The 20,860-nt window shown below is 36.7% G+C and overlaps 1 protein-coding gene across 1 annotated transcript; it reads left to right on the top strand.

The window, feature by feature from the left end:
* Positions 1 to 338: 338 nt before the first annotated feature.
* Positions 339 to 17,259, top strand: LOC129277918 (protein-associating with the carboxyl-terminal domain of ezrin-like). The gene is made up of 11 exons (XM_054914106.2): positions 339 to 809; positions 4,051 to 4,236; positions 4,787 to 4,903; positions 6,096 to 6,258; positions 6,732 to 6,837; positions 7,754 to 7,971; positions 10,550 to 10,752; positions 12,578 to 12,718; positions 13,618 to 13,951; positions 14,585 to 15,369; positions 15,806 to 17,259. The coding sequence occupies exons 1-11, from the start codon at positions 627 to 629 to the stop codon at positions 15,854 to 15,856; spliced, it is 2,487 nt and encodes an 828-aa protein (XP_054770081.2). The 5' UTR covers positions 339 to 626; the 3' UTR covers positions 15,857 to 17,259.
* The last annotated feature ends 3,601 nt before the right edge of the window (positions 17,260 to 20,860 follow it).

The raw sequence follows: 20,860 nt of genomic DNA, 5'->3' as shown, positions 1-20,860 counted from the left end.
GACTCATTTCGATAAAACATACAAAAAACCTACCATGTCAATTATCATACAGTTAATATTTTGCTTCTTGATTGGCCCTTCCATCCAATGAAAGTTGACACTCCGGCAGCAGCAGCAAGAGTTGATAAATATTAGAGGCAACTTTTTTATAAAATGGGGCCCAGATTTAACAAAGTATAAACAACTTACTAGACTAGACAGTCTGTCAATAGACCAAGTGGACATGAAGAGTATACCCCCCCCAAAAAAAAAAAAAAAAAAAAAAAAAAAATTGTTCATTGATTCTTTTTTATTTTACCCAAATTTCCTGAGCTGATGTGCGAGAAGCTGAGAGTTAATTAGAGGGCGCTAGCAGCAAATTCAGGAACTGAAGATGGCGACTTCCATGTCATCAAGTTAGTCAAAAGAGCTGAGCATGAACCGAACATTTATCTCTTATAGATCTGATCGGTATTTATACACGACTTTGAAAAGATCTGTAGCTGTACATCTACTTGTGTATAAAGCGGATAATTGTGTTGAATAAGTTGAATCCAACAGCGATCTCTGACTGCAAGTTAGGCGTTGACGTTGCGTTGTCGCCAAGCCCAAGCGAGTGGATCGGGACAAGACGCTCACGGGGAAGCATGGGCGTGGAGAGCAGTGCACTTTCCGGCTGTACGTTGGAGGATCCGCTTCCAGATTCTGCATCGGCGCAAGATTGGAGAATTCATCCCGCCAAGAGGCCAGATGGTTCGAGAGTATCTGTTTTTGTTCACAAACATGATGAAGATAAAGAACACCAAGAAATTTATCAACATGCTGCAAAAGTAAATTTGTAGGAAGACTAATTTCTAGAAAACAAAAAATCAAAATTGAATTATTTATGGAAATTGGAATATCAATATTTTTTGTGTTGATAATGAAAGTCTAATGATTGGGCAGATGAGTCTTACTCAGTCCTCGGGGGGGGGGGGGGGGGGGGGTAGCCTGGAGGCGTCTGGGGAGTGAAAATCATAGTACTAACGTACGCTCACTCCCCACTGACGCCTGGCTTCCTTGAGCATTGGTCTACACACACACTAGATTTTCCCACAGTGAGAGTGGACCTAAATTATAAGTTAGGGATAGGATTTTTACCCCAAACTACTGTACATGGGCCAAAACTAAGTTTTCCCCCCAAATTTAATATATTTGTATATATATTCCTTCATAGATATTATAAATATGAAAAATAATTAAGAGCACGAGCGTTGACTTACCAAGTCTGTTTTGGTCGCCATCTTGATCTCTTTGTTATCGATACCTAGATACCACACGTGTGTATAGCTGCCAATTTAAATTTAAAAAATACTTGCATCGGCCGATAAATATTTTTGATCGCAAAATACTTGCCTCGCTTGATAAATATCATGAAGCAATTTTAGAATATTTATCAACCGAGACAAGTATTTTACGATCAAAAATATTTATCGGCCGATGCAAGTATTTTTTAAATTTAAATTGGCAGCTATACACACGTGTGGTATCTAGGTATCGATAACAAAGAGATCAAGATGGCGACCAAAACAGACTTGGTAAGTCAACGCTCGTGCTCTTAATTATTTTTCATATTCATAATATCTATGAAGGAATATATATACAAATATATTAAATTTGGGGGGAAAACTTAGTTTTGGCCCATGTACAGTAGTTTGGGGTAAAAATCCTAACTCTAACTTATAATTTAGGTCCACTCTCACCGTGGGAAAATCTAGTGTGTGTGTAGACCAATGCTCAAGGAAGCCAGGCATCAGTGGGGAGTGAGCGTACGTTAGTACTATGATTTTCACTCCCCAGACGCCTCCAGGCTAGGGGGGGGGGGGGGGGGGGAGTTAGGCATTTCTGTCAAATAAATTTTGTGTTTTTAATTTCATTGCTTATCAGCAAATTTTGATTTGTAACACTACTACTAGGGCTAGGCTTAACTTCCCTAACTAAGAAAGACGAGTCTAAGACTAAGTCTCGACAGCTGGCAGCCGTCTGTTTTGAGGAGTTTTTTTAAAGGACAAGTCCACCCCAACAAACAGTTGATTTTAATAAAAAGAGAAAAATCCAACAAGCATAACACTAAAAATTTCATCAAAATCTGATGTAAAATAAGAAAGTTATGACATTTTAAAGTTTCGCTTAAATTTCACAGTTAATATATGCACATCCTGGTTGGTATCCAAATGAGGGAACTGATGACATCACTCACTATTTCTTTTGTATTTTATTATATGAAATATTCTATTTTTCTCATTATCCTGTGAAACAAGTGTTAATTTCTCCCTGAACATGTGGAATTACCATTGTTTAACATTTTATGGTTCAGTCAAGTTGGTCATTATCGTCAAATATTGAAATATTGAAATATTGTATAATTCAAACAATAAAAAAATTAAAGAAATAGTGAGTGAGTGACATCATCTATTCTCTCATTTGCACGTGACTGAATTGTGCATATAACTATTTTGTGAAAAATAAGCGAAACTTTAAAATGTCATAACTTTCTTGGTTTACATCCGGTTTTGATAAAATTTTCATCATTATGCTTGTCTGATTTTTCTCTATTGATTCAAATCAACATTTTTCTGAGGTGGACTTGACCTTTAAATTTTTTTTATATTTCTCCTCGTACACATAGGGCTCGCTATCGTTAGGGACAGTGATTTTCCGCAATCGCGGAAAACGGACGGAATTCACGGAATCGGCCTTTTGAAACGGAAAATCACGGAAAACTTCTCAAAATGCACAAAATTTCAACAGAAATTAATCCCAAATCCTCAACAAAATACGAATATCAACTGAAAAAAACACGATCTCACTTTGCAACAACAATCATGACAATCAACACATCGTAACTACACTCGAGCCCCTCCATCACTCGATCGTATCTAAATTAGTTTACACTGACGTCCGCATATAAGGCAGAATACGCCCTCTGCGTTCGGTCATAATACAATGATCACGGTGATTCAACATATCCAACATGGCGGATAAGCGGAAGTCGTCGACTGCTCAAAACGATGTCCGAAAAGTCCCCAAATCAGCAATAAAATCCCATGTAACCATAAAATAATGCTAATAATATGAAAGGTGAGGATGTATTAATGTTGAATATGTTTCTCTAAATAGTTTTTTAACTCGAATCTCTTCGATTAAAATGGATTTTAAAGCGAATTTAGTACATTGGTGGATGCAAATTTTGACCAGCGCTAGCATTTTGACATCGCGCTACTCATTGCGTATTGGTTTTCTATGTAAACGGAATTGTCACTTTTTTTATGTACACAAAGTCTATGGGGAAACGGAATTTCCGTTTTCAGACATGCTGAAAAGGAATTTGAGATTTTCTGAAACGGAAAAGGCAATTTTTAGAAACGGAAAATCACTGTCCCTATATCGTGCAGCCACCATTTGGGGGTTAACAATGCAAAATCTCCCTGTCGGGGCTCAACGATTTTTGTCTTTATTTCATAAAAATATATAAAAAGATATTGTCCAAAATAAAGATTATTATTCCATTTTGGCCTGAAATGCACCAAAACAGGAAAAAATCAACCTAAATGGGGGAAAAAACAGCGATATGCTTGATTTTATTTATCTGTAAACCATCATATGTATGAAGGTGTGAAAAATCTCTTACATGTAGTATAAATATGAAAAATGAGAGGTTGTTTACCAGACCGATCTCGTGTATCCATTCATAAACACCACAATACAATAGGCTTGAGCCTTGAAATGCTTCGTTATGACGTACATTTGATGAGCAATGTTACAAAATGCAGCTTTGAAGATCCAACTATAGATAAAAATTATTATTTAACAAATAAAAAAATTTGAATTGTTATAAATAATTATTTTGATAATATTTATTTTTAATCAGAATTCAAAGTTTACGGCAGAAGTAAACAGTACAGTTGGGATCAATATAACTGCACTTTTTCACTGGAATATACATTTACTAGGTTTTAAATTCTAAAGAATGTTGCATTTTGTTTTCTTATGTTTTACTTTTTATTCTTAATCTGTTCATTTGCCTTTTAGCAACTCAAGGTACTGCGTCACCCCACAATTCTCAAGTTCTTTGCATCCTGTAACAATGTTGACAGTACCTACCTAGTAACGGAACAAGTCAAACCTCTGGAGTTGGTCATCGAGATGCTGAGTCCAGAGGAGATATGTGCTGGGATGTATAATATCATTGAGGCTCTCAGTTTTCTTCATGATAGGGTAAGCTGTGTGCACATGTATATTGTATAGGCCTACATGTGCCTGTTTGTGTAATGGTTAGTTTTGATAATGAGCAGAAAAACAACATAAACTTATTGGTGAATTTTTTGCAATGTTTAAAAAGATCAACAAAAGATAAGTATGGATTTTTTAAGTTTTGGTTTTGTGATGTCATGTACTAGCGGAGCAGCTCTTCTTATGTCAGGTAATATAAATTCCATTAAAAAAATATTTTTTATTCCATTTTCTCAGAATTTAGTGAATATTTTAAATGTGCATTACTTATGTAATCGGATATCATTTCCTAGCTGCTTCTGTCAGAAAAAATCCTCATCCATGAAAAAAAAAGGGAATTTATTGAATTTATATAACACCCCAATGAGGCTGAGCACTGTTCACAGATGATGTCATGAATTAAAATTTGAAAAGAAAACAAATCATGGCGATGTTATTCTTTGATTTTGTCAAACCTTTGCTAATGTTTATTTTTTCTTTTATTGCACATACAAGTACTCTATGTCATCAAAGTAATCTTTAATTTTAATTGCAGGGAGGCGTGTCCCATAACAATGTGTGCATGTCATCCATCTATGTGAGCTGCTCTGATGGTGGTTGGAGGCTAGGGGGTATGGAACATCTATGTAAATTTGAAGATGCAACTTTGCAGGTAAATATATCTTGATGCCTAAAGCCAAACCAACAAAATCAACTCCATGGGCCAAAAACACAAAGCTGAGAAATCATCGTAGAACATTCTTTTTACGGTTGATTGTATTGGCTACAATGTACAATTGTGAAAATAATGAATATGATTAGTCGCTAAGCTGTGTTACGGGACCCAGAGCGTTATTTCCAATGGTGTAATATCTGTTGATTTGTGGTGTGACTCTAGCAGTAGGAAGCAAATGAATGTCCAGCCACCTTGTCTTGCAGCAAGATTGTTACTCAGCATGTTTTCCCTTTTAAAGATAAAGTCTGGTACTGGTAACAAACAAAATAAAATGTTCACAGAATTTAAGAAAGTATACACAGAATAAAAAAAAAAGAAACATGAATAAATGATAACTGCCAAACCATTTTTCAGGAAAATGTTTAATTACAGAGTAATGAGCAAATTAAGATCAGAAAAATGCACGTCGGTATATAGTGTGGTCCCTCAAGTTATTTCCTGCGTTAGGTACATGAGAAAAAGCAAGTGGTAATGAAATTAATGTGATTTCAGTTTAGCCTGAATTTGATTTTAATTGAACTTTGTTGTTCTCCACAAGCATTCTGGCGTATACATGTACATGTATTTCCAACTATCTCCTTTGAAAATAGATTTCTATACTATCTTCTCATTTCTGCAGCAGTGGAGAATCAGGGAAAGGTTACTGAAATCCTGCATTTTATAAAGTGGCTTTCTACAGATAAAAGATTTGAGTTTGTTTTATTAAATGTACCTTACTATACCTTGTGTTAAAAATTACTCTGTTAAATAAATCTGTCAAATTGATACTTCAAAATATAAAATAGATCTTTTAGTGTTGATAGATGTTCCAAAGTCACTATCAGATTCAGATCTATGACACATAAAAGTACATTGTATTTATTCATACTTGAGTAAATACTGATGTTTTTGTCCAGAGTGTTACAAATGGCTTTGTTCCAAATCAAATTGAATTGATATTCCGGATAAAAAGATTTGCTATGGTATTCTAAGGACTGAACTTTCCACAAAATTGTATTCAAATATTCTGCATGTACTTCTGCAAAAAATGAAAATTAATTCTATGCAATGTATGCTATACCAAAACTGCCAATTACATTTGTAAGAAAGTAATTTAATATATACATTCCCTCTCTTTTTTAAATGGTAGTTCTTAAATCAGAGCAGACCACTTCGGAACTCTCAAGCCATACCACCAGAGGAAAAAGAAGAGGGAGTAAAAACCTCTATAGGCCCTAGTATAGGTCATGCTAGAGATGCTTACGGGTTTGGTGCATTAGCTCTCACCCTTCTTGAATATCTCGGTGACCTTGGTAAGTATTAACACCCTATTTGTTTTTCTTTGTCTCTTTAATAAACAGTTGGTTGTATTCTACACATGCACTTAAGCTGTTTAACCCGCTGCAAAATTCCTTCGACTCCAGCCCACATACATAGGAGCTTAGTATCTAACGGGTATATGATATTGATTGAAGGAATACATGTATCTGTATTGGTATTAGACTGGCTTTGCTCTAAAATTAGCAAAATTATCTACGGAACCACAATGTAGAAGTAGATGATGAGACAGATGAATAGAAAGATAAATAATTACAATTGATTTGGTGGATTCTGTTTCGTTATTACCAATATCTTAAATCATCAATTCTTGCAGTGATTTGTAACCAAAAGGAAAGGGCTCTATATCAAATGTCTATTGGGTTGGATTCAATCTTAATCCTTGTATTGACGAAAGTGTTTTTGTTCATGCACAAACTGATTTTATTCATTTTTTGTTGAACAACAGGAAGTATAAGTTCATCTTTCTCTGTCAAGATGGAAGAGCAGTTTCTGAACCCTGAACCAAAGCATAGACCAAAGCTAAAGACACTTCTACCAGATGAAATGTTCAGGTAAGAACTCCTTTATTGGTATTTTTTACCGATTATATCCCACCCTCAGTTTTGATGAAGTGTGCACAGATATATAAAAATGAAAAGGGAATGAGGGACACAAAGATAAAGAGTCAGAGATAGACAGGTGTGCAGATAGACAGATAGACATACAGATAGAAATAAAGGAGTGGGTTGATGGATGGATTGTGAGAAAGATAAGAGAGAGACAGTGAAAGTGTTGAGAAAAAACCCAGACATACAGACTGGCTGTTATAAAGTGGAGGATAGAGAGGAAGAGAGAAGAGGTAGATAAGTGTAAGGGTACAGGTTGGGGGTTAATGATGATGGATGGATGGAGTGTAAAGTTTAAAAAGAGAGGGGGAGAGGAAACTACCCCAGACTGAATGACTGGCAGTTGTAAAGTGGAGAAGGGAGAGGAAGATACAGGGGAGGTAGATAAAAGAAAGTGTATGTGATGGGGGTAACTATTTGATCGTTGTAAAACATAATTTGTGTTCAACATTCTAACACAATGGTTTGTGTTCAGAGGTTTAAATACTAAAATAATGTTGCTTCTTTCATGTGACTGTAGAGCCTTTGAAACAATTCTGTGTGTACATGTACCTACACAAAGAAGATCACAGGCCTGTAAACACAAACCTTATGAACCATCATAGAAGAATATCTTTACGATTGATTCCATTGACCACAACATTCCGTACAATCAATAATGAAAATCAAGCATACGACCAATCGCTAACCTTTATGTTACGGAACCCATGTCAGAATAAAAATTCTTGTTTACACTGGTGAAAAAGGTGATCTAGGCATTGGTGTGTGCACCTTCGAAAAGAAAATGGAGATTTTAGAGATATTGTTTAGATGTCTGTTCTTGAATACTCCATCGTTGTACGTTTGATTATTTTGCCTTTAGGAACGACTTTCTTGACATCATAAGCTTCCTACACAAGTTGGTCTTGAAGAGTGAGGTGGAGAAGACTGTATTCTTTGAAGGATTAGCCCCTCATCTCTACCGTCTCCCGGCTCAGCTGGTAGCCTCCAGACTCCTCACGCCAATCCTTGACAGTTTCGTCATGGCCGAGCCTGTCGCTGTCAATATGCTCTTTCCTCACCTTCTGACACCACGCAGAGGTAAAGCCCCAGTGTAAAGGATTAAACCTTGTTCCCATTGTCTTGTGATCCATTACAAACGCCAAGATTTGCTTGTTGTCTCACCTGCGAAGCAGAGTGAGACTAAAGTCGCCTCTTTTCCGACGGCAGCGGCGTCAACACCAAATCTTAACCAAAGGTTAAGTTTTTGAAATGACAGCATAACTTAGAAAGTATATGGACCTAGTTCATGAAACTTGGCCATAAGGTTAATCAAGTATTACTGAACATCCTGCCTGAGTTTATTAGTCACATGACCAAGGTCAAAGGTCATTTAGGGTCAATGAACTTAGACCATATTGGGGGAGTCAACATCAAAATCTTAACCTAAGGTTAAGTTTTTGAAATGTCATCATAACTTGGAAAAGATATTGACCTAGTTCATGAAACTTGGACATAAGGTTAATCAAGTATTACTGAACATCCTGCCTGAGTTTTGAGTCACATGACCAAGGTCAAAGGTCATTTAGGGTCAATGAACTTCGGCCAAATTGGGGGTATTTGTTGAAATACCATCATAACTTTAAAAGTTTATGGATCTGATTCATGAAACTTGGACATAAGAGTAATCAAGTATTACTACACATCCTGTGCGAGTTTCAGGTCACATGATTAAGGTCAAAGGTAATTTAAGGTCAATGAACTTTGGCAAAGTTGGGGGTATTTGTTTAATTACCATCATAACTTTAAAAGTTTATGGATCTGATTCATGAAACTTGGACATTTAAGAGTCAAGAGACATTTAAGAGAATCAAGTATCACTGAACATCCTGTGCAAATTTCAGGTCACATGACCAAGGTCAAAGGTCAATGAACTTTGGCCATGTTGGGGTTATCTGTTGAATTACCATTATAAGTTTAACTTTGAAAGTTTATAGATCTGATTCATGAAACTTGGACATAACCCTAAGAAGACGGGGGGGGGGGGCTGATTCACCCCCTCGACATTTTTCGTAATAAATCCGCCACGCGAAATTTTTTTACCGCGTCGCTCACTGACTTTTAACATTAAAGTCTGACGCAACTTTTGAGACCAAATTTGCGACCCCTGGGTACGTGGTTCCGAAATTTTTTGTAAGGGCATGCAGACCCAAAATTGCACAAAAACGTGAATTTGTGTACAAATCCAATGCAAATAGTGTTTTTAGCCAAAATTCATAAATGTACCATTATTTTTCCTTTTACTGATTGAAATCAATTAATTCCATCTTATTTATGGTCAAAATAAAGTCCCCGACAATTTCCATTGAAAAAACAATAAAAAACAGAAAGTCGAAAAACAAAGAAATTCATAAGAAATTTAGAAAACAATAAAATACATAAGAAAATAAATGTGATTTTGAAAATTTTTTTAGTACATTTGATCAGATTCATATAAAGTGTCTGTGTACCAAAAATTAACATTTTAGGGGCATTATTTAGTTAATTAAAGCAAACTTTTGATTTTAGGCATAAATTAGCCTAATTAATTAGCAATGAGATTTTCCGAAGAATTTGATCTTGTAGTTTTGTAGATTATGCCATTAGTAACATGCGTGCCAAGTTCTGTCGCGATCGCGCAATCGACGACCGAGATCATAAAGGGGGGCTGAATCAGCCCCCCCCCCCTCCAGTCTTCTTAGGCATCGAAATAGCCCAGTCTATTTAGGGATAAGAGTAATCAGGTAACTGTGCAAGTTTCAGGTCACATGACCAAGGTCAAAGGTCAGTGGACTTTGGCCATGTTGGGGGTATTTGTTGAATAACCATCATAACTCTGAAAGTGTATGGATCTAGTTAATAAAACTTGGACATAGAGTAATCAAGTATCATTGAATATCTCATGTGAGTTTCAGGTCACATGACCAAAGTCAAAGGTCATTTAAGGTCATTGAACTGTGGCCATTTTGGAGGTAATTATTACTTTGCTGTCATAACTTTCAAAGTTTATAGATTTAGTTTATAAAATGTGGATATAGGGGTAATCAAGTATCACTGATAAGTCTTAGGTTGCATGATCAAGGTCAAATGTCATTTATTGTTAATGAACGTAGTATTGTATCATTATATGAATGGTGTTTATTTTGTGAATAATTATTTTATAGTAGTTTTCAAAGTCAACACTGCTGCTATATTGAATCGCGTGATGCAGGTGAGACTGCCAGAGGCGCTCCACTTGTTGTAGTTTATCGCCAAAAAAAAAATTTGAACCGTTCAGAATTTTGGTAATAAGACTGCCATGACTTAACTGATATGATTTATTGTGGTACATTACGTGTGGATTTTAATCAATGAGCAATACAAATGCATTTTTTATTTTGCCTTCCCATCAGAAACAAGGGACAAGTGCTGCTTTAAAAAAATCATGTGAAATTTCCAAGCCAAGGATTCTTCCATAAGTGCAATGCAAGCTTTTGAACAGAACTTAAGGTTATCTGAAAAAAACAAAAAAACTGTCATTCGTATAAGTTATTAGGAATACACATAGAGTTCTTGCAGTTTTATCTCACAATCGATCAAGTAAAAATATTTCTACATCTGTACATGTAACTCTGTATTCATCTCATTCATTTTGTGTCAGAGTCTAAGAAGAACCCCGAGTTCCTACCTGGCCGCATCAATCCCATACTGCCTCTGGATATGTTTCAGCGTCACATGATTCCTATCATTGCTCAGGTCTTTCCGTCAAGGGAGATGCACGTCCGCAGTCTCATCCTGCAGTATTTTTCTAGTTTTGTGGACCTCTTTGATGAAGGAACTTTGAGGAGGGTCATACTGCCTCAGGTAATTTGATGTTGTTTTTCTAGTTAATCTGTTGGCTACTGCAACCAGGGGTGCATTTCATGAAAGGACCTGTCGGTCATACTATCTGAGAAGTCCCATTTTATCAGAGAGTGCCCATAGTAACAATGCTTCTCAGCCAATTAAAACCAGAGAAAGTATAAATGATTTATTTGCACATATGTCTTTAGGTCTCATGATAATGGTCAAAGGTCATTTTTGGTCAATGGACATTTTATTATTATATGAATGTTTTCTTTTGTGAATAATTATTCAATAGCTGTTTTCAAAGTCAGCACTACTGCTATATCGAATCGTGTAATTTCAAGCGAGACTGCCAGAGGCACCCCACTTGTTTCATCTGACAATTGGTCAGACCTGAAAACTTCCCTTGATTTTGATTGGCTGAGAAGCACTGTTGGATAAAATGGGACTTGTCAGATAAAACTTCCGATAAGTCCTTTCATGGAACGCTCTCCTGACAACTTATCAAATGACAAAGTGAAACCCTCCCCTGGGGAATGTTTCATAGTATGCAATAGAGTCAACAGATTAAACTCCTTCATTGTAGGACCTTCAGTGCATTGTACCAAGTTACACTTTGGTTTAAATCAGGGGTTATACCTACAATGGGATGTTACATGCTCAGTAGATAAATCTCTTTGAACCACAAGGTCCAGGGTTCAAATCTCATTATGGTACTCATGTCCTTTGGCGAGGCCTGTATCTCAGGCATGAGAATTGTCCGATTTTTATCGGAATTCCGATTTTTTTTCATCAAAATCTGTGGTCGCCGAGTTCGATGTGAATTTGATATAATATTTGGGGGGTAGGGTCTGGGGGGTAGCGAGTCACCGCGAGGCTGAATCCTTACCGGGCCGCGCCGGCAGGGAACGCACTGATCGATCAAGCCGCAACACGCACGGAGCGCTAGACTGCACCGCGCACTACTTCGGTCGCACCACTGACATGAACGATGCGAGCGAAAATCGTGCGGTGGCTTTAATTCAGTCTCTAGTATCAAAATGGCGGCATCCACACCGAAGTTCGTTGATCGCGATGGGGGAGAAGCTGACCCGAAAGAGATAAATAAATACGTAAAAAATAGATGGAACTGGTCGTGGTGTGACCATATAATTTTGGAAGGCACTTCTGATCAACATTTGGCCGGGGATTGTAAGCTGTACAATCCCGGTGAAGCTTGGTGCTTATGGTGCAATGACAGCATAAGGTATGGCAACGGAGGTCTTAAAACACTGCGTCAGCATGCCACTGGAGACAAACACAATTGGTACTCCAGAATGGCTTCCTATACCCCCTTTAAATGCTAAAACCCAGGAGCTTCAGGGGGCAGCGTCCCCTGAACCTCCGCCGGGGCGCTGTCCCTGGACCCCGCCAGGGGCGCTGCCCCTGGAACCCCGTCCGTAGGTTTGATTTCCTTTCAGATATTTTTCAAGAAAGTCATTCTCATGCCTGGTATCTACAATTGCCACTCTCTGCCCAGGTGTAGGAAATATGTGCCTGGTCAGAAGGAATTTCTTGCATGCTCGAGCACCTGATCAAGGTAGCTGTGCCAAAGCCGGGGTAATAGTATGGGGCGCTTAAAACTTTGAATTATTCACTATAAAGTGTTGCATATTATTATGATAATAATAATAATAATGATATTTAGATCTGCTTTTATATAGCGCACATTACATTGGAATAGCCCATTTTACAGATTACCCTGTCATCAGAGCCCTCCTATAATATTTAATTCTGTTAAAACTGATTTTTAATATTAACCACAACTGTCATACAATGTTTAATCTCTTTCCTTTAATATCAGCTTTTGTTAGGTTTGAAGGACCATCACACTAATCTGGTAGCAGACAGTCTACGTGCCTTGGCAGAACTTGTTCATCTTCTTGGACCAGAGGTCGTCGTTGGTGGAGAGAGGATAAAATATTTTGTGGAAGGCCGTCCCAAGGTATGTGGAATTTTTGTGATTGTTTTAGTTCAATACCTATCTTAATGTAACGTTTTTTCAAACTTCGTAATTAAGTATTTTAATTGTAACAAAATATATTTGTGAACGGAATTCCAGTTATAGAGGTGAAGTTGAACAGTCATTGCTCTGAAAATGAGCCTTTTGAAGTAGTCAGGATATTTTTAAAAGTTCTGATTAACCATTTGCTTTATTTCATTAAGGGGGAGAAGATTATGAATGGAAATGAAAATAGGCCGATGGTCCTGTGCATCACATAAACAAATTAGCAAAATGTAGGACATGTTTAATACTGTAAATTATTTTTCAAATTTGTTTACAACTCCTCGTCATATATTCTCAAAAAAGGTTATTTGAAAAAAAAATTATTATTTTCAGATGATATTTCAGCTTTCAATATCTATCAAACCCTGCAAAGTATGAAAGTGCAATATCCAAACTCAATGTTGACCTTCCTCTAATTATACTCTGCACCGAAACATCAATATCATTATGCGTCTTTTCAGTGCATTTTACATTTTTGTCTTGCTTAATCACACATCTTTCATTGTGTCACATCAATTCAATTTCATGTTATTAATTTATAATATATACACGGATAAAAATTTGTCCACTGCTCCTTTGCAGAAATTATCTCCAGTGGATGTGACATGAAGCTGTTTGTACAGATGACTCTTTAAAAACTTGGAATATAGATTTCCATTCATAATTGATTCTCATTCACGTGTAATTAAATTACAATCTCTTGAATATATCTGTAAAAACTGTTGGTATATATACCTCAGTTAGCCCTTCATATACAGTTATTCGTAAATTCCTGCATAACATATAATACCCCTTGTACTGGTTACTTGAACCCACGGTATGTGTTTTATTATCAGTTTCCTAAAAAAACAAGCAATATCAAAGAGATGCTCAACATTCCCAAGCTGACAGCTGTGAGTGGAGTCATCACCCTCCCTGGTGTGGAGCCCAGTCCCATGTCTCCACCAGGATCCTACCCCACCAAGGGGGAAGCAGTGGGGAGCAATCTCGAGGTTGAGGAGGAGGAGACGTCCTCTGAGACGGGCGTGGCCGTTGGAGAGGATGTGATGGTTTCCACAGCAAGGAAAGCAGAGAGGGAGAAGAGGAGAGAGGAGATGAGGATAAAGAACGAGCAGAGGAGGAGAGAGAGGGAGGAGAAGAGGAAGGCAGTGATGGAAAATAAAGCCAAAGGTACAATTTGCTTGTTTTATTGGGGTTCTTTTTAATAATTTTAACCTGAATTTATTGTTTATTAAGTAATTATACGAACTGATTCACAGATTTGTTTTATTCAACTTTTACTATCTATATTTCTTGTTATTCAAATACATATTATTTATTTATGCACATCAAATTATTGACAAATTTATGCTTGATGACAATAAACAAAATATATACAACATGAAGTATAGAGGTAAATAATATAGATTGGGCTAGAAAAAGCAAAGCTTATAGAGTAACCCCAAGGAAGGAGGAGCCCTCCCCAAGAGCCTGTGGAGTAAGGCTGAAGGAGAGACACAATTTTTATTCTTATATTCTTTGGGGCTTTATGAGGGATGGTTGTTATTTTTTAATGTAAATATTGTGATTCTTAATACCTGTAATTGAAAAAATGCAATAAAATACGAAGCAAAAAGGAAAAAAGTTGAGGTTAGAAATATACAATGGTCTAAATCTTATCAATATCAGAACTATTAAAGTATTCTAATTTTTGCAAAAGTTGTTTACAATATGTTTTTAGTACTCTACAATTCTGGATAAAATGTTTTAAAATCTTCAAATGCCCAAGAAATATATTTTCAAATATTCTATTTCCATGTTTAGCACCACTCTCCCCAGATAAAGAAAAGCTTGGTAGTCTTGCTCATCGTCTGTCACCAGAGGGCAGCATTGATAATGGTGCTTATCCACTGGGAGAGGACCCCCCAGCAGCATCCCCAACAAACATTCCGGCAACAGATCCCGATGAAACTCTTGAGAGCGAGGAAATGACAGGGAAGAACGCAACACAAGATGGTACGGAGCCTGAAGAGGATTGGTCAGATTGGGAGGATACAGACAACCCTGGACAGAACCGACCAATCGAAAGCCCTGTTAGAACACCCACGGAACCCATTCCAAGCTCCGAACCGAACTCTGCCCACGCAGCAGACTGGAGCAGCGACTGGTCGAGATCCGTATCTGATCAGTCATCACCAAAGAAATCCATAACATCTCTCAAAGGCACTGGCAAACCTCTGAAACTCAAAGACATGGTGCCTCCCCAGAAGGAAACTCCTGCGCCAAAGACTGCTGAGACCGTAAAACCCAAGGAATCCAAAACAGCTACATTTAAATCCACAACAAGAACTGCACTCCAATCAACAATGAAATTACAAAAATCAACTCTGAACCCGAATCAAGACTTTGGTATCTATGATATACCAGAAGTTAAGCTAAAGTCAAGGCCAGACCCTGAAGATGATCTGTTTGCAGAGCTGGCACCTAAACTCAGCTTTATTTCAAAGGTTTCCTCTGATGCAGCCAAATCAACAGTAAGGAAGGACTCATCCAAAGATGAGCATACATCTGGAGCACTGTCCTTTGCTGTTGCCAATGACGGAGATGAGGTAAGATGATTAACCTTAGTGTATCATTTCCAGGTGGGTGTTTCACAAAGATTTAAGTATGACTCAGAGTTTCAGTTAAATGTCTAGTTGCGCGCTGTATAAAAGGCAATTAAATTAGATATTATGATTCAGACATATTCATTTGATTGTAATACAAGTCTCCAAGACACTCCTTGTATAATATAAGCAGCCATTACTCATTGACCATACCATGCAGTGCTTTGATTAGTTGGATGAGAAGTTATTGGTAGTGGTTAAAAACCACCACTACATTAGTATCATTTTTTTTGCTTCTGTGAGTGTAAAAATTGTAAGATATCTTGCGATTGTGTGCATGTTAGAAATCAATGTGTAATTTACACATGCTCTTTACAACCAAGTTAACAACTTCTCCATTTCCCTGTGCTTAAAGTGAATATTTGTTTCATTGTGACAGGATGCGGATGGCTGGGGTGATGATGATTGGGGCATTGATGTCGATGATTGACCGTAGGAGTGACCCCGTCAGTTTGATGACCACTGCCAAGTACATGCAGATGACCAGTGACTCGCCTTTGCTTATGGAGCCTTGCCTGCATATTGTTGGCATCAGACAATGATATGTGGATGACCAAAGACTACACTTACATGTACTCTTGCAGTCAAGCAAGGTCACTGTCCAGATGACTGGTCATCTCCATTGTCTAGTATGGCCGCCACATTGATGACAGCTGCATACCAAAACTACTGCGTTGACATCAGTGACTGACCATCACCAATCCTCAAAGAATGGAGTAGTTTGGATGCCTATTGATAGACATCGCTAGATAGATGACCAATGACTGCTATCATGCCAATTTTCCAATGAGTAGTTTGCTGCTCACTGATGATGCGTTGATAGATGCTTAATGGATAAAGAAGTCAAGATGCATGTAGATGCCTCAAGACCTCCGCACACCTTACGACTGGTCCTCAATCTGATTTTTGAACAAATCGCTTTTTGCTTATTTTCTGGAACTGAACAAGTATCTTTTTTATAAGAGGTTCACATGAACTGTAAGAATAATAAAAATTTTGGATGATGCAAAATTGTAGCCAATTTAATGAATGACTAATAGGTAACCATTTCGCTTTTATTAATAAAAGGATGGAAGAGTAGTTGCAGATATGAACATCAATATTCATACAATGATTTAGAACCTTACACAGTGATATGTTCCATGTTTCAATTTTCACATCACGTCTTACTACATTTCCATTCCGAAATGGGTGGCAGACCAATCATAAGGTGTGCGACAGTCTTTACAATTGAGAAATCATGAATGGCCATTGAAGTGGGGGTCCCAAATGACAAATAAGTTTACAAATATCCTTTTTTTCTCTGCTGTAAGATGGTGGTCCGTACATGAAGTTTATCAATCAAATTTAATAGGTTATATTAAGATCAATGTGCAATCGCCTGTTTCACATTCAAAATCATTGTATATATTGAAATGTTATTTCAGAATCCATTGCAAAGCTCAGAGGAAATATATGTTCTGGAAAATTTTACTTTTTATTGCTATGATGTAAAAATATTCTTGCAATCAATATAAAAATGCCACTGTTGCCATATTCTCGAAAAGTACCAGTATTGTTGCGATGCAAGATTGCACTCTTTTGCAATGCAGTACATTTCCAGTGTGCCGTGTTGTACATGTAGGAGAAACCCGGTAAATTTTCATCTTGAATGTAACAACCTTATTCTTCTAACAAATACCCCCCCCCCCCCATTTTCTTGTAAAATTTTGGCATGCAATATACTCCCTGCATATTTCATTTTTGATATAGTGAGTATGATTTGCATCTGGTTTCAGGGCAAGTAACTTTCCAGTGCAATATTCATACAATATACTGGTTGGTATCAAGGGGTTCTAATAGATTAGCACAGCCATTGCATTATACAAAGCAATAATTTGTGCCAGTAATGTTGTGAATATTAGTCTTGTTTGAATTCTGTGGCTCTGTAAATGTGAAGGAAGAGCCTGTGCGTATGATGGTATTTTCACCAAAGTCGTGTCCAGTGGTTTTTGTCTCGCCTGCATAGCAGAGCGAAACTATAGGCGCCGCTTTTTCCGACGGCGACGGCGGTGGCGGCGGCAGCGGCGGCGTCAACATCAAATCTTAACCTAAGGTTAAGTTTTTGAAATTACATCATAACTTAAAAAGTATATGGACCTAGTTCATGAAACTTGAACATAAGGTTAATAAAGTATTACTTAATATCCTGCCTGAGTTTCAGGTCACATGACCAAGGTCAAAGGTCATTTAGGGTCAATGAACTTAGACCATGTTAGGAGAATTATTTTCAAAATCTTAACCAAAGGTTAAGTTTTTGAAATGACATAACTTAGAAAGTATATGGACGTAGTTCATGAAACTTGGGCATAAGGTTAATCAAGTATTAGTAAACATCCTGCTTGAGTTTCAGGTCACGTGACCAAGGTCAAAGGTCATTTAGGGTCAATGAACTTTGGTCAAGTTGGGGGTATTTGTTGAATTACTATCATAACTTTGAAAATTTACGGATCTAGTTCATGAAACTTAGACATTAGGTTAATCAAGTACCACTGAATATCCTGTGAGAGTTTCAGGTCACATGACCATGCTCAATGGTCATTTAAAGTCAATGAACTTTGGCTGTGTTGGGGGTATTTGTTAAATTACCATCCTAACTCTGAAAGTTTATGGATCTAGTTCATAAAACTTGGGATATAAGAGTAATCAAGTATCACTGAACATCCCCTGTGAGTTTCAGGTCACAAAACCAAGGTCAAAGGTCAGTTAAGGTCAATAAACTTAGGCCATGTTGGGGTAATTGTTGAATTGCCATCATAACTTTGAAAGTTTATGGAGACAGTGAATGAAATGTGGACATGGGTGTAGTTGACAAGTCTTTAGTCACCGTTCAAATGTCATTTATGGTCAATGAACGTGGTATTAAGTCATTATATGAATGGTGTTTTTGTGAACGATTATTTTATAGTAGTTTTCAAAGTTAGCACTGCTGCTATATTAAATCGCGTAATGCAGGCGAGACTGCCAGAGGCGTTCCACTTGTTGATGGATATGCGGCATATGCACAGGCCTCAAATATTGTCATTTCAATGAAAAAAACTTGATCATAATGAGTATTGTAAATATTGTGCCAATGAAAGGCATAAGTGCAGTGAATGAATCCAGATGTCGATGAAGGCATATTCCTACATGAATTGCAGTAAAATTCATAGCGAAATACCTTCTCAATAAGTTATTTTACAAAACCTGGCCATTAAACACTATTTGTTGTCAATCATGAGCCTACGTTGATCTAATTAAATAGGTATTTCGCATGGAAATTTTCTGAACTTGTGTTGGATTTTGACTTTAGGGACATTTGAATCACTCATTGCAGTTACACAAGTCAATTTTTTAATCACAGCAAAGAATATCCAAGCTTTTATCAAATTATTTGGGAAAAGACACTCTATCAGGAAATATTATATTTGATAGTTCTATGTCCATGACATGGTTTTTCATTAGATTCACAATTTTTTATTAAGATGTAATGTTTATTTTGCTGAATCGCGCATTGTTCCTTCCCCATTGAAGGGGGGGGGGGGGCTGGGGCTGTGATTGAAATGGATCAAGTCTCTGAGCAAGATACCTGGTAAAGAAGTACAGTCAAAGGCGGATCACACCTTTGAGGTACTTAATAATCGTAACTTACAACACCACTTAATGATTGATATTGTATAAACTGTACACTTTGTATTAGTCTTTTTCTTTTCAAAACTAATTGTTAAGTCCCATTTATTTGACTTACTCATGACTTGAGTGAAATTAATGGTGACTGCTTAAAGAAAACACTTTCTCAACTGTCTTCTTTGATATAAATGTGGTGTATCAGAGGAGATAATTAATGAGTATTTTTCTGGTATATCTTCTTTGAATTTCTTGTTTTTTTATTTTTTATTTCTCTGAAAAGCATAAATCATTGGTGTATGGTAGTCACTTGAATTCTAATAATGTTGAGAAAGTAATTAGGACAAGGAGAGACAATTAGTGTAAAGAATACATTACATACATTGATTAAAGAATAACAATAGCATATGCCTTAAGTCTTATATGAATGTCCTCTAATTTTGTTTTTCATGTTGATATTTTATTTTAAATGCAGACAAGTATTAATTGCCTTCATATTATGCTTCCTTGTTATTTATATTCTGGTTGATGGAGATAATGTAATAATACATAATGTATAAACCGTATGTTTAACCAACTTTGTACAAAGTATCATGAGTCTCAATTTAATGATGATTGATGTTGAGAAATGCACAACATACATTGTATGAAGCAGTACATTGAAACATTTTGTTATTGCAATTAAACCTCTCTGATAAATATGACAGTCCCATGATTGGAAAATTTTGGAAAAATGGAGGAATACATTTAATCAGTCTGTGTTGAAGAATGTAATATTGTTGCAAATATGACCATCTTGTTCAAAACCCTCATGGGAAGTTCACATTATGGATTGTAGTTGATTAAAGACAATGCATGAAGCAAGGCATTTTATAAAATATATTTTAAAAAATTATACTATTACAACTAATACAACTCGATTGAATAAAAAAATGCATGATTTTTAAAAATTTGATATTGATAGACAAGATATTCTTCATTAATTTTTGTCTCGCCTGCATAGCAGTGCGTGACTATAGCTGCTGCTTTTCCGACAGCGGCATTAGCGTCAACATCAAATCTTAACCTAAGGTTAAGTTTTTGAAATCATAACTTATGAAGTATATGGATCTAGTTCATGAAACTTGGACTTAAGGGTTACCAAGTATTACTGAACATCATGCCTGAGTTTCAGATCACATGATCAAGGTCAAATGTCTCTTACGGTCAATGAACGTAGTATATTATTATATGAATTGTGTTTTTGTGAATGATTATTTGATAGTCATTTTCAAAGTCAGCACTGCGGCAATATTGAATCGCGTAATGCAGGCGAGACTGCCAGAGGCGCTCCACTTGTTTTTGGAAGAATTTGATAACTCGGAATGATGATTTCCATCTTACAAAGTTGGTTGGTTAATTCCTTTGCAGTTGCTAAATGAATATCACAACTCATGTTTCACATACAAAGTATGCTTGTACATGGATTTGCTAGCCAATGTTTAAGAATCTTTTAGGGATATCGGTAAAGTCAAATATTTTCTCAAGTCAAATCATTTTGTATAGACCTGTGCCGGCTGCACAGAAACATTGTTAACCTAACAGAGCGCTATCAGTAAGCCCAGACACATCTTTTAGATTATGAAGTCAAAACATTTATTTCAATGTAAGTAATGTATTGTAACATTAGGCATCACTGCCACATTACCGGTTGTAACAGGGCCCCTGTTAGCACACAATGCGTTAACAACGTTTCTGTGCAGTCAGTACAGATTATTCAAACATAATGTAGACCTTAAAGTCAGATTTC

Source organism: Lytechinus pictus, chromosome 15, assembly GCF_037042905.1.
Source record: "Lytechinus pictus isolate F3 Inbred chromosome 15, Lp3.0, whole genome shotgun sequence".
Classification (NCBI taxonomy): domain Eukaryota; kingdom Metazoa; phylum Echinodermata; class Echinoidea; order Temnopleuroida; family Toxopneustidae; genus Lytechinus; species Lytechinus pictus.
The sequence above is the reverse complement of the archived record's forward strand: the minus strand, read 5'-3'. Positions and strand labels throughout refer to the sequence as shown.

Bases quoted from the DNA above. Each gene is read 5' to 3' on its own strand.
- LOC129277918 (XM_054914106.2), top strand. From the start codon at position 627: ATGGGCGTGGAGAGCAGTGCACTTTCCGGCTGTACGTTGGAGGATCCG. The intron at 4,237-4,786 runs GTAAGCTGTGTG...TTTTAATTGCAG, and splicing joins TCAGTTTTCTTCATGATAGG to GGAGGCGTGTCCCATAACAA. The intron at 13,952-14,584 runs GTACAATTTGCT...TTCCATGTTTAG, and splicing joins GATGGAAAATAAAGCCAAAG to CACCACTCTCCCCAGATAAA.